Here is a 26,779-nt window from a genome sequence, read left to right as displayed (position 1 = left end):
GGTCTGGCAATTTTGACATAGTTACATCGGTTCTACTTGAACCAACATAAGTATGTATGTGGCATACTTGTGGGACCCCAGCAAAAGCAGAGAATCACTGTAGTAGGCACTGGTTCGGTGTCAAGTGGATGCCCTGCTGTGTTTACTGAACACAGGTGCCATTCAAAGAACACTTTGCATTTTCTCATAAAATGCTAAAGTTTTATTTCACCACCCTGCCTCTCCACCTTGTCCAAGCAGAAAACACTTTACATTCATAGATGAAGTGTTCCTTGAATGACACCTGTGCCAAGCATGTGACCTATGTTCACAATGCACCAAGTTAATTCTGTCTCTTGATGTACACCTAAAACGTTTTTGGGTGTACAATCCCTTTAATGGTTATTAAGTTCACAAGGGAACTGTGCTTTGTACTTCATTTTATGTCCCTTTTATTCCAGGCTAATGATTGTGTTAATAATTTGCATGAAGCTTTCAGGAAAGAATGGTCTAAACACTATTCCTCCTCATTAACATGACATTCCTTCTCCCCAAAGGTTCTCGGAGACTTGAAGGCTGATAACCAACGCTTGAAAGATGAGAACGGAGCTCTAATTCGAGTCATCAGCAAGCTTTCAAAATAATACACTTGTAGGACTGGTCGCTGTTTCCTGCTCTCCTGGGTTTCACAGTACTGGGACAGACCAGGTGGCCAAACATAGATTACTACAGGTAGCCGGGATATCAAGGATATGCAAATGTCCCCCTCCCGTCTGTCACGTCACCACTTTTCCACACAGCCACCCCTGAGGACTGTCTGGAATTGCACATCAGAGCACACTTTACCTTCCAGGAACATTGTGGCTAACACACAGAACAGCCAATCTCATCTGGAAAGAAAGGCATTGTCTATCTGCAGTTAAAATAACATGGCTTCTTGGGCATGTTTTGCAACGTTCATAGCTGATCTATGCTGTAAACATTCTATTTCTAATGCCCATCTGCACAAATGCCATCATCTGCCATTGTACTGTGGTTGGAAGATGTAGAACAGCAAAGAAATAAGTCATGTGATCTCTTATCAGCTGTCACTTTTAGCGGGTTACGTGGTCTCATCGACTGCCGCTTAAGCCTAGAAAGGTGAAACTGGTCTCAAAACGAAACATGACATTTTTATAAATTGTTTATCTTACCAGACGTCTTATAGTGTCATCTACAGATCTTGGAGGGCATGTCGTTCCATACAACACTCATGGCTGGAGATTAAAAAGAACCGGCATTGAGAGTATATATTTTTTATGAGATTCCTTTGGACACAAAAAAAGGTCTGCAATGTCTTTGATTTGAAATATACCCACATTGTAAAGTGTTCTATAGAAACCTTCAAAGCCGTTGGAGAACCAGGCATTGTAGATTCCAGTTTCAAAAACAATTCAGTGCTTGCATATAAAGGCAATTGCAAAAAAAAAAAAAAATGTTAGCCATTTTATCATTGATGACTACCCCTTGGATTGTGGAGTACTGTGGAATTGTGGAAGAAGGATGACTTGGAGAGGCCAAAGGTGGAATACTTCAGAGTGATGGGGACCACCGATGTGAAGGGTTGGCTGCTGTATTATGTCTTGACCACTGTGTTCTTCCCCTTGTGTCACAGCGAGATAGGATGGAGCACAGAGTGGGGGAGCACCTTTGACCAGCCAGATTCGGCATTGTGGAAAGAGCACAAATTTTGTATGACCTTGTTTTTCTTTTGGTTTGAATTTACCCCAATATTGTTTGTTTTTTTTGTTTTTTTTTTCCTTTTGATGTCACGTTGTGGAGCAAAGCTGTCGGGTATGGGTAGGTAACACAGTATGTTCTGTTTCTTGAGCACAATTTGCAACACTAGACTATGATGTATCCCCCCCCCTCCCCGTTTTTGTGAGGTTTTGTTGCTTATCAGGGAGAGAAAAGTTTATTTATTTTAATTAATATATATATTTTTAATAGGGCAGCAGTGATAACTTTCCTCTGGAATTGTAAATGTTAGATCCATCCCTGAAAGCATAGCAACACTGTTGGTTTAAGTTTTCATTTTATGAAGTTTTTTTTTTTTGTTTAAAGTGTACCTGTTGTTAATATGTACAACACAGACAGCCATCTACTGGGCTAGACCATAGATGCATAGCAGAGAGACCTAAGGGGCAATCTGGTGCGCAGCACATTTACTTTCAGACATCTAATGCTACCTTGCTGCTCACACCATATGTTAGGGCACATGCACACTTCTTTTTATTCCTTTTTGGTCTTTTTATTAAGCTTTTTTTTTTTTCTTAAAAATTAAATAGTATATAAAAAGACATCTTGTTTTTCCATAAGAACCTTTGCTCCCTGGCTCAGTGATTATGTCTCACTTTTCTATTGGCCACTGAGGCAGCCAATTATAGTGATGGGCTTTTAGGAGTGTTGGGGGTGGGAGGGAGCAGGCAGGCTTAGACACAGCCCAAAAGTGCTGAAGTTTTTTGAGTCTAAAATGGCCCAGCATTCAACGTAGAGGGGGCAATGAAAACTGCTGCAGCAATTGTATCTGCTAACAGCTTTGATTTGTTTTTTTTTGTTTTTGTTTTTTTTTTTCAAAGCGATTTAGTCACGTTACAGCTGAAACCAGCCGTTTTAATTAGTAAATCAATAGAAAAGCTGTTGCCATTTTTTTAATTAAAAGTTTTATTTGGGTTTTTTCAAAATATTACATACTAAAACAGGTTTGTCAAACACCAAAGCAGTTGCCATTTTAATGTGTTTTTTTTTTATATATAAATTTTAACATACCTTTAGTTCTTTTTGTAGAGCAGTAACAAAATAAAAGTACTGAAAAGTGATTAAATCAGAATGAGCATGCAAGTATTGCTTAAAATGATTTAAAGTTTAAAATTGCAGGATTAAACATGCAATAAAACAGCAGATTTTTTTCACTTTCATTTTAACTTTCATACCCTTATCAGCCTAGCACACCTTCTCCTCCTTTGGTAATATTTTTACTTTACAGTATTTGTATTTTTACATCTCTGTAATTAGAAATAATTACAAATACAAAGATATGGAGAAGTCATACTGCTGGGTGAAGTAGTCTGTGACAAATGTAGGATGATGGGTATATACTGCATGGTGGGGTATGGCAATGCTTATGTAATTTTTTTTCTTAATGATCTAAATTTTATTTTAGCCCTCTATATGACTGTCTCTGAAGTATATGCATGACATGTGCAATTTAATCATATTGTATGCAACAAGCAAGACTAAAGGCTCCCTCATATGGCATATAAGTACTTCATAAGAAGCAGCTTGTTAAGCTTCACTGGTACTTTAAGCCTGGATTAACCACCTTGATACTGAATGTTTGCCAAGTGCACATAACTCAGGTTAGCACTGCACTTCACTTTGATGTGCCAAAACTTTACAGAACAGTGTTACAGTGCTGTGTGCTCCATTGACTTTAGAAGTACTAGTTAAACTTAGAAAAACCAAGGAGGTTACTGAAGCTCCGTAGAAAGACTTCTCCATCCATTAAAGACCAAAGTTGACCAGGGGAGCTGTACACCTTTTGAGTGCAGAGCAATCACCAGCAAAAAGAAGAAAATACATTTATCCATCCATTTTAGGGCTCATATACAAAGTCGATCAGGACCGTACACCACTCAGATCAGTGTGTTTTTGCGGCGGGTAAGGCCAGGCATCTCTGATCCGCCGCAGACTGTAAGCCTGTAGAGATTAATGACATACTGACACTGTTCACCGCTGTCCAGGTGTAATTTCACATAGAGCTATTACCTGTAGTTGGGGACAAATGTGTACCCCTAGAAGTAGACAGTTCATGTCCAGGGGCGCTCATGTTTCTCTAACCCAGTGTTTCTCAACTCCAGTCCTCATGGACCCCCAACAGGTCATGTTTTCAGGATTTCCCTCAGATGAAACAGCTGTGGTAATTACTAAGGCAGTGAAACTGATCAAATCACCTGTGCAAAATAATGGAAATCCTGAAAACATGACCTGTTGGGGGTCCATGAGGACTGGAGTTGAGAAACACTGCTCTAACCACAGATGCTTTATATGCAATTACATGTGAACATCTTCAGACAGTGTCAGTGTGTCATTGATTTGTACAGGGTTCCTGTCAGTTACTGCTTGCATACCCCTGGCTGTACCTGCCATTGAAATACGCTGATTTGAATGCTGTATGGCCTTAATTAACATGAGCCCATAATTGGAAGTGAATGTGAGCTAATCTGTGTATTTTGGGGCATGTTGGAGCTTGACAGTATCATTATATGTTCAGAGGAGCCCTTATTGCAAGTCTTATATTTCCAATAGATAAGTCCAAACTTCAAAACTCCCAATGTGTTAACTTGTAGAATGGGGCCTGAGCTTAGGAGACTAGTTTAATTGTTTAAACCAGAGCAACATATGCTTTTGAAAGGTACACACTCCATTAACTTCACATTAAGGACCATTAGAAATGCAGCACAAGTTGCTATATTATAACATTTCTGGTCACTAGTAGAGGATTAATTTCCTGGAATTTTTCAGAATTTAACGTGTTCTGTTTGCCATGGTAAATATATTCCTAAACACATCAGCTGACTTCCTAGAAGGACATTCCAGATCACTAAACCTCAGCATCTCTCCAACTTGAAATGACTGACTGCATGTGTAATGCTCTGGAACTGTCATCGATTTGTTCAAGCTTTATTAACACTTAAGACACATACAAATACCTTTTGAAGGAGAACTGTCATGATAGAAACATGGAGACTGCTGTTACTGACTCTTCCTTTGGAAAATGGTACTTGCCTGGCTGCCAGGTTGATCCTTTCTTCAAATTTAGTAACTGACCTGAGTTGAGCATGAACATAAGGCAGACCTTTTAAAACAGAGGAACCCTTGAAGCCATTTTCAGGTCTCGAGGAACCCCTGCTAAATATCTGAGTCTCATGGTACATCAGAGTGTTGACTAAGCTGTAGATAAAAGAATGGGACATACCTAGTGTATTGACAATGGAAGCAAAAAACTTTTTAACACTCGCCCTTTCCTCGCTCTATAACAAAATTCTTTTCCCTAATTGAAAATTCTATTGCCACCTTTATATTGGTTTTGGTGGAGAAATATCCCCTTATATTGGTGGTCTGTGGAATACTGCTTTCTTGCATTTGGCGATCATTATAGTGGTCCCATACATTGATGGCCATTGGGAGAATGACTCACTTATATTATTGTTCAGTGGAGAAGGATCCCCCTTTTTATAGGCAGATGATTGAAGTCCGTGGTTACTGAGAAACCAATATTGCCTTTTGCTCAAGGAACCCCTAGCAACCTCTAGAGCAGTGCTTCACAATTATTTTCTGTCATGCCCCCCCTAGGAAGAAGAAAACATTTTGCGCCCCCCCGCGCGACTGTAAATAGTATCATTTGTCTATAAAATTGTTATAAGTAGGAATAGTGCCCCATCGTTGGTGTCAGTGGGAGGAATAATGCCCCATCATTAGTTTCAGTGGGAGGAATAGTGCCCCATCATTGGTATCAGTGGGAGGAATAGTGCCCCATCGTTGGTGTCAGTGGGAGGAATAATGCCCCATCATTAGTTTCAGTGGGAGGAATAGTGCCCCATCATTGGTATCAGTGGGAGGAATAGTGCCCCATCGTTGGTGTCAGTGGGAGGAATAGTGCCCCATCGTTGGTGTCAGTGGGAGGAATAGTGCCCCATCGTTGGTGTCAGTGGGAGGAATAGTGCCCCATCATTGGTATCAGTGGGAGGAATAGTGCCCCATCGGTGTCAGTGGGAGGAATAATGCCCCATCATTAGTATCAGTGACACCAATGATGCGGCACTATTCCTCCCAATGACACTTGCTGACCCCTGTTGCAGTATGGTGCTGCTGCAGCCAGCATATGTGGTTGCAGCAGCACCTCTGCACTGCACACTTACCGGCTTTTCCCTCACTCGATTTTCGCGGGTCCGCTCGGCTCCGCCTCCTCGCCCGTGATTGGCCGCCTGTGTACCTTTCCTGAGCTACAGTTCTGGCGGCCAATCACCGGTGAGGAGGCGGAGCCGAGCGGCAGGAGTGAGGGAGTGGCCGGAGTGACGGAAGGAGCAGCCTTCCTGGATGGATCGTCGTGGGAGCCAGGTAAGAGACTGCAGCCCTCTGCCCACCCCTGTACTTAGTGTCCCTTCTGTCGGAAGGGGGGGGGGCGGCGCGCCCCACTAATTGAGAAGCACTGCTCTAGAGAAACCCTGGTTGACAAAGGCTGGTATAAGGTCCCTCTGGCTGCTCTCTGCCTTTTTTTTTTTATCTGCATATTTGTTCTTAGACATTTTGAAGCCAGGGGATGAGCGGAACACCCAGGCAACTAGCACTTTCAAAAGAAGGTCAGCAACAGTAACCCTCCTTATTTCAGGTTCAGTTATTGGCAGCTTTGTGTTTTTAGATTTTGTTTGTGGGCTGTAATGCTAAAACTGACAACGAAAGTGCCATAAGCCATTCCTTTGTTAGGATTCCGGGTACTAAGGGGCATTCATTTAATAACATTCACTGGATACCTGCTTTCATTTGAAACAACCAGTTGCAGTCTAGCTCTTGCCTTTCTAGTACAGCTTAGAAGATGTTCCATTCAATGCTTAAAGGCACTGTCTACATTTTCTAGGCTTATTCAGCCAGGAAAACCAAGTAACCCATTGCATCCCATTTAAAAAAGTCTTTCTCAGTTAGATGACCCTTGATTTGGTACTCTTTGCGCTGCTTTTCAGTATTGAGGCTGATTAAAGGGCAACTCCACCTGCATGTGCTAGGTTGGGATTCAGGTAGTTGAGACAGCCATTTCCTCCAGTCCGCTCTTCCAGTTCTCCACAGTTACCCATGGATTGCATGACTGTTTCTGGAAAGGGCATTGGAAGACCTAAATTCTGGATCTTTAAGCTTTATCTGGTGAGCGCACCTTTAAGATAGCCACCTAATTATATATATCTGTGTATGGCTGTCAAGCAGTATCAGCAAGAGACTGCTTTTCAAGAAATCCGCCAGGTTGGAAAAGTTTAAACAATACAATTTTTCTTAAAGACATGAATAGGTCAGTAGAGATAACAGGAGTCATTCCAGCCAAGAATATATTATGACAGTATGTAGATGACGACTCTACTTGATGTTCTCGCTTTTAGATTGATGAAGGGCACAGAGGCTTTTGGGAAATTCTACTTGATTATAGAAGGAACCAGCCTGGAGGAACAGGTTAAAGCCCACAAATTTGTATATATAATATATTGCATCTTGCCAGTCCTTACATTTGATGGTTGTATTGATTTTCTTGTTTTAGCAAGTACAAAAAATTGCTGTTGATCTTGCCAGAATTGCAAGTGTCATTGTCACTTTCTGTGAACTGAAAAGACATCAAACCAATGTTACCTTTTTTGTGTAAATAGCTAATCCTATCACACCGTATGTTAATGGCGATGCACAAAGGTATGTTTAGGTCCAGCCTGTGTGACATCCATGGCTCCATTCATAGATACAGTGGAAGAGTGAGCATAGCCACCCAGGGACAGAAAGTGTTATTTGCAAGATTACCAAATGAAAGTAAAGGGGAACAAAATCTGAAACAAATGTAGCCACCACATCTAAGGACTGGTAAGATGCAGTATCTAAAATTTTTGTTCTTGTGTTTTAGGCATGCAAAGCTAAAGTGCATCCAAAATTTTATTTTTCATTTTCTGTCCATATCATGCAAGTGAATATTTAGTCATATTTTGAAACGACCTAAATCTTGTCCTACCTTTTAGGACTTCTTCACACTTATCATTGAGGCCATCAGTGGATTCCTATAGCTGGAATCACAGGTGGTTGTGATTGTGAAGCCTATACAGAGCAATGACAGGCTGGCAAGAGTTGCAGCTCTTTGCATGTGTTCGCTCATCTAGCAGTTAACTGCGGTTAGGGACAGATGATTGGTCCTAGGCACAGTCTGTCTCAAGTGCTGATCATCTGTCCCTAGCTGCAGGTAACTGCTTGATGTGCGAATATATACGAACAGCGGTGGACAGTCCTGGCCCGTTAGCCTGTCATTGATTTATACAGTCTATCTGGCTGCAGCTTTTCCCAGCGACCGGTGACTCCAACCTAAAGAATCTGCTGACAGCCACAATTGCAAGTTTGAATAAGGCATTAGTCGTAAAGATTTTGTAGGCAAGCTGATTGCAAGGGCCTTGTGAGCGAGTCACATCAGTTCTTGCACATCATTCTCTAGTGACCTGCAAGCTGCTGCAGTATTTTGGTTGGATGAGATAGTCACCCTGGCAGTGGGAAGGCAATGGAAGTGGCTTAAGACAGGCAGAGAATGTGCGGGCTACCTGCTGTTCCAACACGGATTGGCTTGCCTGTTCCCACTTCCTCATGTCCTGCTGTAGTCCAGTCGATGATAGAGGGTGACAATGCTGCAATTATTTTGCTGCAGAAGAGTGGCCCTTCACTCACAATTTTCTTATATCCTCCTTCCAATTCCCAACCCCCCCTTACATCACACAGGACCAATCATGCGGTCAATCTTGCATATGCGCAGCGGGGAGCCAACTATGAGTCATTGGCAAGTAACAGTAGGTTTCTGAATCCAAGGTAGCGGCCTGGGAACCTAACAGGTGATGAAATCTATGGTCACTATGAAGACAATGCCAGAGCTAATGAACCTATAAATATGTCTTTCTTAAAAGTCGGCAAATACAGTGCATGTAGCTGCTGACTTTTGCTTTTGTAAAGATGAGCTGCTTTCTAAGAAACCTTTTCCACCCTGGACTGGTTGCCTATGTCACTAATGGTGCCCAGTGGTGTCTAGTATATCACTTGTGAGTTTCATCAGTAAATTAGCAGAACTTCAATTTGTCATATCTACATATTATTATCTTTACTGGATGTCAAAATTTCCATTTTTTTTTCTTTAGTTAAATTTCTGCTGAGCTGTCTCAGATCATTATGGGGAGTACACTGGACATGCCTTTTAATAGTTGATGTCGGGGAACAGTATCATTCGGTATTCACATCAATCCTAGCTTTACATTTTACATTCCCTGCCCCACTCCCTTTTTATCGTTGGATATTATTAGTTCTTGGAGTTGTCCTTTAATTCATTGTCAGTTACCCTTGTTTAGAAGCTAATCAAGGGCGTGGTGTGCAGATGGATGAGTTGTTAGCGGCTTGTTGTACAGAAAATTGAGTAGCCAACTACAAGGCAGAAATCTGTGTTCATCCCAAAAAGTTGGAAGGAAAGAAATTCTTTCAGCTGCAACAGGAAGCAGAGCAGTGAGAAAAAGCAAGAGTCTGGAATCTAACAAATTTCCTGGCATTCAACCAAGTGAGGCAAGGCAGGGGTTGCAGAAGCTGTTTCCTAAGCCCAGGTCCTGAAGAGAGAGGCACATCAGAGACTTGTATGCCCCCCTTCTCCCTTCCCTTTCCAGTTCACAGAGAGATCAAATGCCCCAACCTCTCTTCTCCTCAATCAGCGTGCACCCAGTCTACTTCTGCCTGTGTTATGTTTTCACTCACGTGTTATTAATATTTTGTGCAATATATTATATTTATAAATGGTTTCATCAAACACTGCGTTTTGTTCATGCTGCAGTACTGCCTTTATTTTTTTTTGCTTTGATATTGTTTATATAATTTATAAATGCACTGTTTTTTTTGTTTTTTTTTTATTTTCCAAGGCACTAATTTGTGTGTGTGCGTGTGTGTGTTTTGCTCATCTGCCAACACTGTGACGTGTAGACCCGATTCCGCATGTCATGTGACCATATCCAGTTCTGTCCTCTTGTGTCAAATACAGGCACTTGGCCCTCGAGCTGCTGATCTCTGTCTTATGATTGGAGATGGAGTACACCACCAACTGGAGTGCCAAGAGTTTGGCCATGATTGGCATAACCTCCGGTTCATGTTTCATTCCATTTTTATCCTGTTGTGTAAGTTTGTTCTCAACAGCCTTGTGTGTCTTACTTGTGGTGGGATCATCCCATCATAAAACGTACAAATAAACTCACTTTGAAACATGTACCGCGTGACCTGTGTACTGGATTTACTTGGTGGAGTTTGATTTTCTGCATTTGTGCCCTGGTGATGAGCATTGAAGTCTTGCAGTGCTGAGGTCTTGGGCTCAGTTGCACCAGGGATATTACATGCCCAGAGTTTGTATGTCCTCCATGCTTGCTTACAATCTGAAAAATATGTTGGTAGGTTGACTCTGCCTAGAAAGAACTGGCTGTAACAATATGGTCTTTCAAAAGACGTATATAGCAGAAGGCACACAAGCTGTGCAAATACACAAAAGACCACTTGCAGGTGCAATTAAGTTCTCGTGGAAATGAAAAAAATAGCGTGGGGTGTATTCAGGGTTAACGCAAGACAGTCACTCTGTAAAGCGACAAAAAGTTGAATGCCGGCACAAAGCTTTAACTTCATGATACTGCAAATCTGTCAAGGACTGAAATGTTTTCCCAATGCCCCGGGTACGTCTGTATTGGATGCCCCCTTTCTTATATTCCAGCACTGAAAACTAAAACTAACTGAAAAGGTGGAGTTACAATAAAATGACAGCCTTTGACAAAAAAGCAGAAAGCTGTTAAAAAGATTATATATATGCTTTGGAATGGAAAGCCTTTCAGTATACATTATCTTTTTGTTTGCATTACATACATACTTTATTTTAGAGCCAGTAACATAACTGGTTCTCTGTGCTTTTCTCTGCAATGCAGGCAGATTATGGTTGGTGGGAGGGCCCAGCAGGGTGCTGTAAAAAGCTTCCAGGAAACCTCACAGCACACTGCTTGAGTACTCCTCTCAAAAGCCCCCAGTTCTGTTGCAAACGCTGCACGTGTTCAGATCGAAAGTTATTTTTTTCTTACAGTACAGGACACAGGATCTTAGTCATGACGTAAAGTTATATGTAGCTATCTTTAGGTGATTGGATACTAGCAAATAGAAAGCTGCAGGGACATCCCCTGTTTTCCCTCAAGATTCTTCTATCAAGCTCTTTGACTGCACCATAGCCACTGTGGTTTCTTTTTACAGCTTTCAGAGCAGCTGACTTCTGAGCCTGGGGAGCTGTACCCAGGCCTGTAATATCACTTTGGGCACTGGATCCTGCATGGGTGCTTACTTTCTTATATAGTACATTGTAACGGAACCGACCCAGTGCAGTGCTTGGGTACTTCCGTTAGACTACCGCTTCCCTGTCCGAACACCGACAACAGACACCACAGATTTGAAGTAAGCCAGAAAGTAGACTACCGGTAGTTTATTTGAACACAGATACAAGATATAGACACTCAAGGGACAAATCCCCCCTCCTTGCATAATGTCACAGGGCGGGGCAATCTACATTTAGCAACAAGAGACACACAGGTATTCAAACTTCACTCCAGCAGACAGTCCCATCAGGTGGGAGGGCTGCTGGAGACAACCCCCCCCCCACTAAGTCTAATACACATAAAGACATACATCCCATAATAGTTTGCTCCCAAGTAAGACAAACAATAGAACAATGGGATGCAACCACATGTCACCAAACAATCCACAACCCCCACCCCACCTATCTCCTAGACATGTCTACACAATATTAGGACAGATCACCCTGTACCCCTAACAGGCACAGGGTGACTTACACATAAGAGGGATATGGAGAGCTGAGACGGGTCTCCCCACCTCTCCAAAGTGAGCTGTGTTCCATGTACCCCCCACCCAAAGTGACTCCCATCACATACATAATGTTGAGTTAGACAAAGGATGCTATATACGTAGGTCCAGGGCCTCCCCTACCACCACCTCTGAGAAACTGCATCAGGATGAGATGCCTTTGGCTGAGATTTCATCAAAGGTTAGGGATATTATTGCTACCCTTATTGATGTGGTACCATTTTGCTTGGCATTAGAGCGGTTTGAGTCTGCTCACCCCAAGGTCTCCAGCATAAACTCTCTAAAATGCCCAAACCTGCTAAAACCTTCCAGTCCACTTGTTCTTGGAGCTTGTTTTGTACAGTGGGTGACAGGACAATCCCTGAGGTTGAGACAGCTGTTTCTTTTCTTTAGAAGACACTAATATCCCTGTACTACTTTGTGAACAGCCTGGCAGATACACTTCTCCAGGTTCCCCCACCCCCGTTCATATGCATAGGATTCTGTGTCTCAAATCCTGTTTGGTGGAACTCCCATGCACGCCTCAAGCAAGCTGCTCTTTGAGGGAGGACACCTGTTTGTTCCCTCTTCGGATAAGTATAATAAAGAAATCACAAGGGGGTAAAAATACTTTACCCCTCAACAAAAGAAGGCTTGCACTCAGGCAGACCACCTACTATTGAGACTAGAAATAATTCCTTTAGTCTCTCACAGGCCCCCAAGTCTAAGTCTGGAACTTTCGTAAGAAAGCACCAAGTCTCGCTCCAAGCCATATTTCCAATGAGCCAATGTAGGGTGCCTACACTTCTCAGAGTGGAAGGATGTCTGTCTGTCTTCTGGTCCCAAATAAATCTCAGATGTTTTGGTCCGGAGTATCCTTTCCAGAGGATACAAATTGGGGTTTTGGATCATGCCTCCTCCCTGCTCAAATTTGCTTCTTACCCTACAAAGACGGGTGGATCTTCTTGCTGCTCTTCAGCAACTCCTTCCATAGGGGTCATTATCTCAGTCCTGAACAAAGAATGCTTTTGTGGTGTCTACACAAAACTTGTTCACCATTTCCAAGGCAAATAGTGACGTTTGACCCATTTGAGATCTGAAAACTCAACTTGTTCTGTATGTTCAGAAGTTTTGCATGGAGTTGGCTATTTTGATTTTTGTTTCCTTTCTTCCTGTAGAGCTTGCTTTGATTGACATCTGGGATGCTTACTTGAACATTCCCATTTTTCCTTCTTGCCAATGATATATGCATTTTGCTGTGAGTGCTCATCACTACCAGTTTGTTGGCTTTCCCCTTCGCATGTCCATGACCCTTTTGGTCTTCACAAAGATGCTTGGCCTAGCTCTGCTCTGTTATCAGGGAATACAGGGGGTGGAACACCTGGACAATCTCCTTTTAAAGGACCAGTTCTTCGTAACCAGCAAATGTCCAGCGAACAATTCAGAAATTTGGTTGGATCCACCACCTTCAAAAGGCATTGCTAGAACTGACTCACCGATTAGAGTACCTGGGCTGGACTTTGTACATGGCTCTCTCCAGGATCTGCCTGACACAGGATTAGCTACTGTACTTCCACGTGTGCTCCAGCCCTTCAGGCTCATGGTTGGCCCTTGATCCTGCATGAGGGTTTTGGGCATAAGAAATATAAACTGCGTATTTGCCACATCCATGATATTCATGTATAGACAAAGCAAAAAATTTGTAGGACTTTACTGGTATTGGAAGAAACCACACATATAAAAAAATAAATTTTTTTATTACAAATATATTTAAAACACAATGAATAGATCATAGTAATAAAATCAAAATTGCTCAATAATATGATCTAAACTCATTACACCACAGGAGATTATTATATTCCAGAAAATATGCTTACATTGCTGTTCAATGTCTAAAGAGATAAATTGCGGTTGTAAGTTCTCATGAGTCAACACGTTTCTCTTATTTTGCTTCCTCAGGATGCATGAGGTTTCAGCAGAGGTTACTTATTTCAGCATGTATCCATAACATGGGTAGTCCCCCTGGGCGGGCACTGCAGCATATATAGGAGGGCAGACAACTGGCAAAAAACAGAAGGAATGGTTTTAATATTCAGATAATCACATCACATGGGGTGAACTAGTTCACAGTCTGGTATAAAGAAGAGGCATCACCAAAAAGTATCTCAGTATATCTATCTTAACTATTGGTCTCTCTCCATGCATTGTTGACTTTCAAAGAGCCGGATTATTACTTGATTGTGTATAGGCACAAATCCAAACAATACAGTGACTGCCAACAGCCAGTGCTGCGACATGACATCACATCAGTGAAGAAAAATTGCTTATTTGAAGAAAAAGGTGTTTGTTTTTTTTTTATTTTCAAGTCTTTTCTAGGTATTTAGTAACAAATAAAAACCCCAGTGGAGATTAAATATGACTAAAAGAAAGCTCTATCTGTCTTAAAAGTTAAAAACTTAATTTGGGTACAGTGTTGCAATTGTCCTTTACCCTCGGTTCACATCTGTGTGGGTGGTGCTGCTGCACAAATACCTGCAGCCACACAGAGGAATGCGGGACCCGCAGGCGGGTGCCTTTAATTCTAACGGCACACCGCCCACACTGGAAATCGCAACCATACTGGGAAACTCTGTTGCCGTGCGGGCTGTGATTTCCAAAGTAAGGGACTTCTTCCCTGCGTGTCCCGGGGCACGGAAGTCGTGGACCGCACAGATGTGAACCAGGGCTTAAAGTTTGACAGTACTGAAAGTTGAAAATTGGCCTAGGCAGGAAAATGGTGAAAGTAACCAGTAGGCAAGTGGTTAAAAAAACTGGATCCTAACTTTTTTAGCTGCCTCCTATATTCAAAGAAAATTTGTCAATCCATGATTTGGAGACTAGGAGAATTGTGGATGGCTTTGTAAGTTATTATTTTGAATTTTATTCGCTGGGTGAGCAGAAGCCAGTAGAAGGATTGGCAGAGAACAGTAGCAGACACTGAACGGTTGTTAAGGTGGATGAGCCTGGCAGCAACATTTATAATGGACTGAAGGGGGGATGGCCTATGTAAAGGTAATCCCGTGAGGAGGGAGTTGCAGTAGCCGAGGCAAGAGATGACCAGGGAGTGAACTAAGAGCTTTGTGGTGTCATTGGTTAGGACGGGGTGTATTTTGAAGATGTTGCAGAGGTTGAGGCGGCGAGATTTGCACAGTGATTGGACATGTGGCCGAAAGAAGAGTTCAGAGTTCAGGATTACACCTAGAACACTGACATGCGGGAACAGGCTGATTGTGCCATCGATCTTGACAGAGAAATCATGGGAAAAGGCACGTGGGGGGAGGAAAAATTATTTCAGCAGAGGTTATTATCTATCCAAAACTGATAATAAATTATTATCGGTTTTGGATAGATGGGGTTTGAGGAAGTGGTGTGACACCCAGGCTGATAAGTCTGTTAGTGAATTAGTGATCAGTGTGAGTATCGTCAGCGTAGAGATGGTATTGGAAGCCATGGGAAGCTATCAGCTGACCCAGGGACGTGGTGTAGATTGAGAATAGGAGAGGTCCAAGAACAGAACCTTGGGGGACCCCGAGAAAGGAAGAGGAGAGGAGGAAGTAGAATTGTAAGTGACGCTAAAGGTGCGGTTGGATAAGTAGTATGAGAACCAGCGAAGGGTACAGTCACAAAGACCAAAGGCGTGGAGTTTTTTGAGGAGAAGGGAGTGGTCAACTGTGTCAAAGGCAGCAGAGAGGTCCAGGGGTAGGAGTACAGAATAGTGTCCATTGGATTTAGCCATACTTTTTTTTTTTTTTTTTATATGCACTAACATACAGTACTTAGACTTTGATGAAGGGGACACACCCTGAACGCTTGTCCTGATTGATTGTATGTTAGTACAAATAAAAAAAGCACCACCGACAGAGCTCAGTTGGTTTTGTTCCCTTGTGACTCTTTGGGATACTTAACCTGGTTCTTTCAGTCCTTCAGAGGTCGTGCTTTGAACCTTTCTGGGCTCTCACTCACAAGATGAGTTTTCCCATTGCTATCACCTTGGCAATTAGAGTCTCTGAGTTAGTTGCCTTATACTATAAAGAGCCTTTACTAATGTTACACAAGATTAAGGTTGTCCTGAGCCTCTTTCCTCTCCAAGGGGGTTTTCTCCTTCTACCGCAACCATGACATTGTTCTCCCCCTTCTAATGTCCAGTTGCGAAACATCCCAAGGAAAATTTCTGTCCACAGTCTTGACGTGGTACACGTTGAGAGTGTCTACCTGTCAGCTAGTGTTTTTCTATTTCGATTCCTTCATGTCTGTCCTGAGGCTTCATGCCGGAGGATCTCTGCTTCTTGCTCCACCATTGCTAGATGGATTAGACACGTCATCATTCAAGACTATGGTTGAAAGGATATGTTTCCACCCTTTCCCTGTTTGGGCATTCTCTGATTTGATGGGCTTTTCAGCAACAGGCATCTGTTTCTCAGATTTGCAAGTATGCCACCTTTTCTTCTGTTCACATGCTTAAGATTTACCAGGTGGCTGCTCAGGCCTCCTACTTTGGTACTAGTTTTGGGCATAAGATGCTGCAAGGTGCTCTTTGAGTTCTGTTGAGCACTTCTTGACCCATTTGTTAAGTGGGCCTGTTGCCCTTGTAAGCTGTGTTGTCCACCCATTAGTTGGACAGCTTTTGGGTCTGTGTCCTGTATAGTACAATTAAGAAAATTGATTTCTTTTCCGTTCACTGAAGGACATGGCAGATTTTCATCATGGATGGGTTTGCTGTAGCCACCTGCAGGAGCAGGATGCTAGGTGCAACCAAAACAAAGTACGCCCAAGGGGTGGCTAAATTTCCATCTAAAAGCTGTTTCTTGGACTACAGTAAAGTACACTGGTCCCTCCTCCCTGTTTTTAATCTCCCTATTGCTTGCTACAAAACTAAGGATTGCTAGGTGAGGGAGGAATTATATAGGTGACGATCCTGCAATTTGTTTTTTTCATGTAACTATATTTAAACCTATGGCTACGACTAAGATACTGTGTCCTGTACTGCACTCCAAGAAACATTTTACTGGTAAGTAAAAAATCCTATATTACCTAACTTTGCATCTTGGGATTTGGGAGTCCTAGAGCACCTCTACGTTCACTTTAAAGTATATCCCTAGTCAATTTTTTTTTTCAGATATAGTGGGAAAGGGTTAAATTGTTTGTCAAGTTTTTATTGCTGTCAAGGTCGTTTCAGGAAGGTTCACCTTTATATTGGTGACCAGTGTAATAGAGAAAGTGTGGAAAAATGCTAATTTTTAGAGTTGTTCCAATAACAAGATGTAAGGGGGAATCTTCCAGTGGAGACACCTAAGAGTTGAATTGTTCTCACTTTGGGAGATTTCTTCCAACTTCTTTTTGTGTCTCTGAGACAGGAAATGGAGGTAATTTTCCCTAGTGGTACGCAGACAGCAATAATAAACTGACAGGGGCTTCAACCCCTCTCTCCTCTATCTCTGTCTAAAAAGAATTGGTTATTTGACTATGCTTTACTTTTTTCTTTTTTGCATAAAGCTGCATGTAGTGCCAGTGCAGCAATGGAAAGTTGAGCAAGTGCAGCTGGGAAGGGAATACAGTCGCTTACCTTTCCCTCGGTCCAGCTGTGTCTTTTTTAACGCTGGTTTCACCGGCCGTCTTCTCTCCCTGGCGCTGGCATCTTCAGTGTGGGCACCCGGCTGTGACAGCTTGAGGCTTCACAGCCATGTGCCCACTGCGCATGTGCGAGAAGCACTGTGCTTTGTGAATGGCCCCGTAGTCTTCTGGGACCTGTTACGTGTCCCAGAAGACTACTGGGAGGGGGGAGGTCAACTTCTGATCGCCTAGGTGATCGCAGCGGAAGTGGGAGCGGGTATCTTTCAAATTCAGGTACCCGCTCCCCAAAGGTGCCAATCCTTAATAGGAAGCAGGGGACAAAGGCTTAAAGCGGAACTTCCCCTTTTGGGTGGAGCTCTGCTTTAAGTGAACTTTGCTACTTTGCCCTGCAGAGGCAAAGCACATGTTCACTTTAAGTCATTTATTTATGCAGAATCAATATGAAGCAGAATAAGTTTGTGTTTAGAATTAAAGTCTGCATAACTTGGTACATTTTCAGGTGGTCTTCCGTGGAGTTCCGTCAGTCCGAAGTAACATAACATCTACACATGTTCATAGGAGATAACTTATTTTAACCGCTGTATATATTGATATAATTTTTGAACACGCCGCCATTTTTGTCAGTAAATATATTTCTATGATATTTCTCAGATATTTACCGTATTTTTCGCTCCATAAGACGCACTTTTTTCCCCCCAAAAAAGGGGGGAAAATGTCAGTGCGTCTTATGGAGCGAATATGCAGCGGCCGGTCCGGTATTTCCACTGCGGCCGTGTCAGAATACCGGGCCGGCCGCTCAGCTCTGCAGCGGGACCTTATGGAGATGCCTGCTGACCTGTGGGGAGGTGGGGAGCGGGTACCTGAATTTGACAGGTACCCGCTCTTACTTTGTTCTTTGATTTTACCTGTTCCTCTATCCAGCGGCGCGCTGTCTTCCGGCTTCTGTAGTGTGGGCACTGGGCATGACAGCTGGGTGTCAAGTGCGCATGCGCAAGAAGCGGTGCTTTTTGTGAATGGTAAGGCAGTACCTGGGACACATGACAGATCCCAGAAGCCGCCGGACCAATCACAAAGCGCAAGTGCTTCTCGCTCATGCGCACTGGGCACCCGGCTGTCATGCCGAGCGCCATTACAGAAGCCGGGAAGACAGCGCGCGGCTGGATCGAGGAACAGGTAAGATCAAACAAAAACTCTGCGGAAGTAAGAGCGGGTACCTGTCAAATTCAGGTACCCGCTCCCCACCTCCCCAAAGGTCAGCAGTCATCCCTGTGCTGTCCGCAGTCTCTGGTCATCCCTGTGCTGTCCGCAGTCTCTGGTCATCCCTGTGCTGTCCGCAGTCTCTGGTCATCCCTGTGCTGTCCGCAGTCTCTGGTCATCCCTGTGCTGTCCGCAGTCTCTGGTCATCCCCTGTACTGTGTCTGCAGTCCATTAGTTCAGAATTTTTTTTTCCTGTTTTCCTCCTCTAAAACCTAGGTGCGTCTTATGGTCAGGTGCGTCTTATGGAGCGAAAAATACGGTATATGTAAAAAATGTTGAAAACCATTTATCATTTTCCTTCCACTAAACAATTATGTGCCGCTTTGTGTTGGTCTATCACATAAAATCTCAATAAAATACATTTGTTTTGGCTGTAACATGAAAAAATGTGAAAAATTTTAAGGGGTATGAATACTTTTTCAAGGCACTGTAAAATGGACTGACACACGGAAAAGGTATTGAACATGCTAACTAAAATGTATTTAGTATTTTGTCCAAAATCTTTTATTGGCAACAACATCTTCAAGATGCCTCCTGTATGGAGAAACTAGTCGCATGCATTGCTCAGGTGTGATTTTGGCCCATTCTTTCACACAAGCAGTCTTCAAATCTTGAAGGTTCCATGGGCCTCTTCTATGAACTCTGATCTTTAGTTCTTTCCATAGATTTTCTATTGGTTCAAGTCAGGTGATTGGCTGGGACATCCTAGCAGCTTTATTTTCTTTCTTTGAAACCAGTTGAGAGTTTCCTTGGCTTTGTGTTTGTCTTGTCTTGCTGAAATGTCTACTCCCATTTCATCTTCATCATCCTGGTAGATGGTAACAGATTTTTATCAAGAATGTCTAGGTACATTTTTCCATTCATCCTTCCTTCAACGACATGACGTTTGCCAGTACCATATGCTGAAAAACAGCCCCACACCATGATGTTCCCACCTCCAAACTTCACTGTTGGTATCAGGTTTTTGAGATGATGTGGAGTGCCATTTGACCTCCAAACATGGTGTGTATTATGGCGTCCAAAGAGTTCCATATTGGTCTCATCTGACCAGACTGTATTCTCCCAGTATTTCACAGGCTTGTCTAAATGTTGTGCAGCAAACTTTAAGTGAGCTTCAGCATGCTTTTTTTTAGCAATGGAGTCTTGCGTGGTGAGCTTGCATACAGGCCATGGCGGTTGAGTGCTAACTTATTGTTTTCTTTCCCAAGATATAGCTTAAGGCTGAAAATAATGTATAAAAGATGTGTGCCCAGATATATCTTTGTCATTTTCCACTTGCCGCAGGTATTTGTACCCGGCACCGAAGATCAGTAAACGTTACACAGACTGCATAGAAGTACTGCGTAGATGTCCTTTACTCCAAGGCTCTACTTAACAGAAACAATTGTACCTGCTAATTCCAGGTCTTTCTGAAGCTCTCCACAAGCAGACATTGGCTCTTGGACAACTCTTCTGATAATTCTTTTCACTCCTCTGTCAGAAATCTTCCAACAAGCACCCGGTCGTGGACGGTTTATGGTGAAATGATGTTCTTTCCAATTACTGGTTATTGCCCCAACAGGGCTCACCGGAACATTCAGAAGTTTAGAAATCCTTCTGTAAGGAATGCCATCAGTAATGTTTTGCAACAATAAGGTTGCAAAGGTCTTGAGAGAAGTCTTTTCTTTTACCTATCATGAGATGTTTCTTGTGTAACACCTTGATAATAAGACACCTTTTTAGAGGCCATCAGTTGAAACTGAACCAGCTTATATTAATTTGCACTGACAAGGGGCAGGATTCCTTTCTAATTACTGATAAGATTTATAGATTTTAGCTGGTGTCTTGGCTTTCCATGCCTTTTTGCACCTCCCTTTCTTCATGTGTTCAATACTTTTTCCCTGTGTCATTCCATTTTATTACACATAACTTAATTTCTGAACTCATTTGTTTTGGTTTCTTTGTACTGTATGTATGGATTGCATGGGTTGTTACCGAAATGTAGTGAAAAATTTACTGTTAATAGCACTTTTAGAAATATATTTACTGACGTGTTCAATACTTGTTTACCCGCTGTATAACAATATCCTGGCACCAAGAATGCTGAGAATGCTAGATGTAATTCTGGTCCCTGAGCTCTCCGTTCGTCACCACATACAATCACTGTCCAAATCTTGCTGTCTCAACCTCCAAAATACTCCTCTTGACCAATGACATCACTCCCTGGGTATTTCTTGCCTTGACTACTGCAAGTGCCTCCTCATTGGATTAACTTTAACACAGAAGGATTGGTAAGGTGGATGAGTCTGGCAGCAGCATTCATGATGGAGTGAAGGGGGGATAGCCTATGGGCTATCCCCCCCCCCCTTGCTCCATCATGAATGCTGCTGCCAGACTCATCCACCTTACCAACCCTTCTGTGTCTGCTACCTCTCTCTGCCATTCACCCAAGGAATAAAACTCAAAATACTAACAAATTACAAAGCCACCCACAACTCTGTTACCAGCTACATCTCTAATCAGGTTTCAAAATACCAAACAAATCGTTCTCTTAGTTCCTCTCAAGGTCTCCAGCTCCTTAGTTTGCTTGTCACCTCCTCCTATGCTTGCCTCCAGGACTTCTTCCAAGCCACTCCGTCCTTTGGAACACCCTACCCTAACCTGTCAGACTATTTCCTACCCTGTCCACTTTTAGGCAATCCCTGAAAACCCTTCTCTTTAGAGAAGCCTATCCCGCCTCCTAACAAATGTATGTTTATTTTCTCTAACTTAACCCTTCACAGTTATTACCTCTTTAATCACTTGACCCTCCCTTTTAGATTGTAAGCTCTAACGAGCAGGGCTCTCTGATTCCTCCTGTATTGAATTGTATTGTAACGTCTGCCCTTATGTTGTAAAGCGCTGTGCAAACTATTGGCGCTATATAAATCCTATATAATAATAATAATTTTACACTGAGCTGTGCAAGTGGGGCTTAGTAAACATTTAGTAGAAGGGACCGTGCAGGTAGAAGAAGAGACTTGGGAAAAAAAGGCTAAGGCTCCCTGCCAGCAATTTTTTCACATTGAGGCTATAGTTTTGTTTTACGTGCCATTACTAAAGACCATAACAGTGTTTCATCTGCTTCAGTTTCTGAAGTATACCTAATGAGGTCTGCAAAAGTCCCTTTCAGATGCCTGCCCCTCCTCCACACTCAGGCATCCTGCTCTCCCAGCCCGAGTTGTGCTTCTGTACCAGACTGGTGACTTCTACAACTTCACACTCTATCTCTGCACATTGCAGTTCGCGGTAAGGCTATAGAATCCTCAGATCTGCAATCGCTTAACTTCAGGATGGAACAATAAGAGCTGGTTCATACTTTGTGAATTGCAAACAGTTAACATGTTGCATCCCAAGTGTATTTTGTCAAGAGTTTTTGAGTGACTTATAAAAGGAGATATGGTCCTATATTAATACTGTGTATGTGTGTGTGTGTATATATATATATACACACACACACAGTGGATATAAACAGTCTATACACACACCCCTGTTAAAATGCCAGGTTTTTGTGATGTAAAAAAATGAGACAAATAAGTCATTTCAGAACTTTTTCCCACCTCTAATGTAACCTATAAACTGTACAACTCAGTTGAACAACAAACTGAAATCTTTTAGGTGGAGGGAAGTAAAAATAATAAAAAAAAAATAATAATGTGGTTACATAGTTAGTCTGGCTGAAAAAAGACAAAAGTCCATCCAGTTCAACCATTATAAAAAAGTTATAATCCTATACCCACAGTTGATCCAGAGGAAGGCAAAAAAATCCAGCAAAGCATGATCCAATTTGCTCCTGCAGGGAAATAAAATTCCTTCCTGATCCCCGAGAGGCAATCAGATATTCCCTGGATCAACTTTACCTATAAATGTTAGTATCCAGTTATATTCTGTGTATCTAAGAAAGAATCCAGGTCTTTTTTAAAACAATCCACAGAGCTGGCCAGAACCAACTCTTGAGGGAGTCTATTCCACATTTTCACAGCTCTCACTGTGAAGACACCTTTCCGTGTTTGGAGATTAAATTTCTTTTCCTCCAGACGTAAAGAGTGCCCCCTTGTCCTCTGTGATGACCTCAGGGTGAATAACTCTACACCGAGTCCACTATATGAACCACTGATGTATTTATACATGTTGATCATATCCCCCCTTAATCTCCTCTTCTCAAGAGAGAATAAATTCAGTTCCTCTAATCTTTCCTCATAGCTGATCTCCTCCATGCCTCTTATTATTGTGGTTGCCCTTCTCTCTACTTTCTCCAGTTCCCCAATGTTCTTTTTGTGAATTGGCGCCCAAAACTGAACTGTACTAATGATTTGTACCGGGGGAAATGATATCTCTCTCTCTCTGGAGTCTATACCTCTTTCAACTAGTTGCCGACCGCAGATAGCCAAATGATGGCTGCACTGCGGCCGGCCAGTTCTGGGAGGGCGTCATATGACGTCCTTCCAGAACGCGCTCTCCTGCATGCCCCCAGTGGCACACCCGGCGATCTCCTTGATCACTGTGTCCTATGGACACAGTTGGTCACGTGATATGGTAAAAGGCCAATCACAGTGGCCTTTTACCACGTGATCAGCCATGTCCAATGACACGTTGATCAATGGGAAATGCTATTGCCAGTTCTCGGCTTCATTTTCCTCACGCTGTCAGAACATGAGGAAGGTACTGCTGAGAACCGGCAGTTATCAGAGCAGGGATCGGCACCGATCATCAGGGCGCTGATGATCAGTGCCCTGATGATCAGTGCCCAGCAGTGTCACCCAGCAGTTCCGCCCACCTGTGCCCAGCAGTGCCACCCGCCTTTGCCACCCACCTGTGCCCATCAGTGCAGCCCAGCAGTGCTGCCAGTCAGTGCCCAGCAGTTGCGCCAGTCAGTATCCAGCAGTGTCGCCTGTCAAAACCAGCTCATCAGTGCTGCCTATCAGTGCAGCCTCGCCAACGCACACCAGTGAAGGAGAAAAATTACCTGTTTGCAACATTTTATAATAGAAACAAAGAAACTTTTTAATTTTTTTTTAGATTTTTTGCTCTTTTTTTGTTTATAGTGCAAAAAGTAAAACCCCCAACGGCAAGTAAATACCACCAAAAGAAAGCTCTATTTGTGAGAATAAAATGATAAAAATGTCATATAGGTACAATGTTGCATGACTGTGCAATTGTCATTCAAAGTGCAACAGCGCTGAAAGCTGAAAATTGGCCTGGGCACTTAGAGGGTATAAGTGCCCGGTAGGCAAGTAGTTAATACAAGAGAGGATTTTGCTCGCTTTAGAAACAGCAGCTTGGCATTGCATGTCATTATTAAGCTTGTGATCTACCAGAACCCCCAGATCCTGTGCACACCCTTAAACTAATCCTTTGTTGAAGCACCTTTTGATTTGATTCCAGCACTCAGTCTTTTTGGGTATGAGTCTATCAGCATTGCACATCCTGACTTGGCAATATTTGCCCACTCTTCCTTGCAAAAACACTCCAAATCTGTCAGATTGTGAGGGCATCTCCTGTGCACAGTCCTCTTCAGATCACCCCACAGATTTTCGATCGGATTCAGGTCTGGGCTCTTGCTAGGCCATTCCAAACTTTAATCTTCTGGTGAAGCCATTCCTGTGTTGATTTGGATGTATACTTTCAGTCGTTGTCATGCTGAAAGATGGAGTTCCTCTTCATGTTCAGCTTTCTGGCACAAGCCAGAAGTTTTGAGCCAATATTGACTGGTATTTGGAACTGTTTAGAATTCCCTCTACCTTGACTAAGGCCTCAGTTCCAGATGAAGAAAAACAGCCCCAAAGCATGAGGCTGCCACCACCATGCTTCACTGTGGGTATGGTGTTCTTTTGGTGATGTGCAATGTTGTTCATGTGCCAAACATATCTTTTGGAATTATGGACAAAAAGTTCAACCTTGGTTTCATCAGACCATAACTCATTTTCCCACATGCTTTTTGGAGACTTCAGATGTGTTTTTGCAAAATTTAGCCGGGCTTGGATGTTTTTCTTTGTAAGAAAAGGCTTCCATCTTGCCACTCCACCCCATAGCCCAGACATATGAAGAATATGGGAGATTGTTGTCACATGGACCACACAGTCAGTACTTGCCAGATATTCCTGCAGCTCTAGTCCTCTTGGCAGCCCCCCAGACCAGTTTTCTTTGCGTCTTTTCATCAATTTTGGAGGGACGTCCAGTTCTTGGTAATGTCACTGTTGCTCCATATTTTCTTCACTTAACGTTGACTGTCTTCACTGTGTTTCATGATATATCTAATGCCTTGGAAATTCTTTTGTACCCTTCTCCTGACTGATACCTTTTAACAATGAGATCTCTTTGATGCTTTGGAAGCTCTCTGCAGACCATGGCTTTTGCTGTAGGATGCGACTAGGAAAATGTCAGGAAAGACCTACTAGAACTACTGAACTTTATTTGGGGTTAATCAGAGGCACTTTAAATGATCGCAGGTGTTTACTGACTCCTATTTAACATGATTTTGAATGTGATTGCTTAATTATGAACACTGCTACTACCCCAATTATAAGAGGGTGTGCACACTTATGCAACCACATTATTTTAGTTTTTTATGTTTACTTTCCCTCCTAAAAGATTTCAGTTTGTTTTTCATTTGAGTTGTACAGTTTATAGGTCACACTAAAGGTGGAATATTTATCTTTGTCTCATTTTTTACATCACAGAAACCTGACATTTTAACAGGGGTGTGTAGACTTTTGTTAATTTTGATTGTTCTTCTATGTATCCCCATTGCAGACATGTTTTTGTCAATGCTACTTGCATGTGCCCTGTTCACACTTGCACATTTTTGGACTTGCAATTATAGATAATAGATTTATGTAGTATTCTGAATTTCCGCCAAAATCAATGTTTTTTTGCACTTATCATATGGATATAACAAAATGTCGCACGGTATATTAAACAGAACAAAAGCAAGCAAATAAGATAGGTTCATTGTTAGAGTTTACATACACTTTAAATCAATTATGTTGTGGCAGAAAGGAACATTCTTACATCTCTGGTGGAAATGTCCCCTTTTCAAACTATTTTGGATGGAAGTTCAAAACCTGATTACCAGTATTACTCAACACCAGTTAGCGTACGATCCCTTCTCTATGCTATTTCATGACAAGCACATGTCAGGGGAATCTACAAATTATTATTGATACCTCACCTCAATGCCAGCAAGAGCCTCATTCTTATCTGCTGGAAATCTTTGGTGGCTCCTACAGTCCGAGATTGGCTACTGAAAGAATACATGGAGCAGAAAAGTGGAGGCATCAATGTGCTGAATTACAACAAATGTTACAATATTTGTACCTTGTGGATAGACTTCACCTCCTCCTGTTTGTACAAGCAACTAATACAATGATAATATGAGCCTACATGCCCAAGACTTTATTCACAATCTCTACCAGAAGACCAGTTGACTGAGGATTAGTTGAGTTGTATACGGGATCTTATTTTTGTTTTCTACTTGGGAGATGATGGGGTTTTTTGGCCCCCTCCCTGTTTTGTTTCTTCTCCTCCCACCTTTTATCTTTTTTCTCCATTTATTCTGTTTCCTATTCTCCACATTCCTGTTCAGTGCTTCCTCTTCTTGGAAGAATATGTGGCCTGTGTCTGGGCCTCTCCAGTAAATCGTGCTATAGATGGATTGAATCTTGGCTGGTTCAGCAGGGACCTGTCGAGATTCAATCCATTTATGGACAGGATGATTGTACCCAAGTCGATCGATTGGGTACAACCAGCATGTTGGATTTTTTAGCATGTGATTATTGCCAGCAGCTATAACCACTAGCAGTAAATATGTCCTCCCACCAGGGACTGCTTCCCTCGCCCCCCCCACTGGGAGAACACAATATCTCTGTGGGAGTGATTACTTTGTGTTGATGGGAGAATAAAATGTATTTTCTTTCCTACAACCAGTGGTTGCAGGATAAAAAAAATTGTATAAGCTATGGCCTGTCTAACCTTGAAGAGTACTCAAGAAAATCAACTGTTTCTACCATGTTCTGTTTATATTTTGCAACATCTCCCATGTCTGTCCACGGTGGAATCTCATCAGATTTTATGTTTCAGAATGCACTGTCTAATTGAATAGTTTGAAGATTTATTTTTTGGAAATGTCTGTACTATTTTATATTGAACAGGTGAAAAGAAAGATTTAATAAATATAAAAAATTCTTTGTTGCAAAAAAAAATTCAGCCTGTAAAAGTATAAAAATGATTATCAATC

At 42.3% G+C, this 26,779-nt stretch overlaps 1 protein-coding gene across 2 annotated transcripts in view; it reads left to right on the top strand.

Moving 5' to 3' along the window:
• Positions 1 to 10,039, top strand: part of LOC149444035 (protein phosphatase 1 regulatory subunit 12A-like) — a 51,560-nt gene extending 41,521 nt beyond the window's left edge. For both annotated transcript variants that reach the window (XM_089655009.1, XM_089655008.1), the window contains one exon: positions 537 to 10,039. In XM_089655009.1, the coding sequence (XP_089511135.1) occupies positions 537 to 623 (87 nt within the window). In that variant the 3' untranslated portion in view covers positions 624 to 10,039. The remainder of the gene's footprint in view (positions 1 to 536) is intronic.
• Positions 10,040 to 26,779: the final 16,740 nt, after the last annotated feature.

Source organism: Staurois parvus, unplaced genomic scaffold (genome assembly GCF_062004578.1).
Source record: "Staurois parvus isolate SC_StPar_1 unplaced genomic scaffold, SC_StPar_1.0 ptg000818l, whole genome shotgun sequence".
Taxonomy (NCBI): domain Eukaryota; kingdom Metazoa; phylum Chordata; class Amphibia; order Anura; family Ranidae; genus Staurois; species Staurois parvus.
The sequence above is the reverse complement of the archived record's forward strand: the minus strand, read 5'-3'. Positions and strand labels throughout refer to the sequence as shown.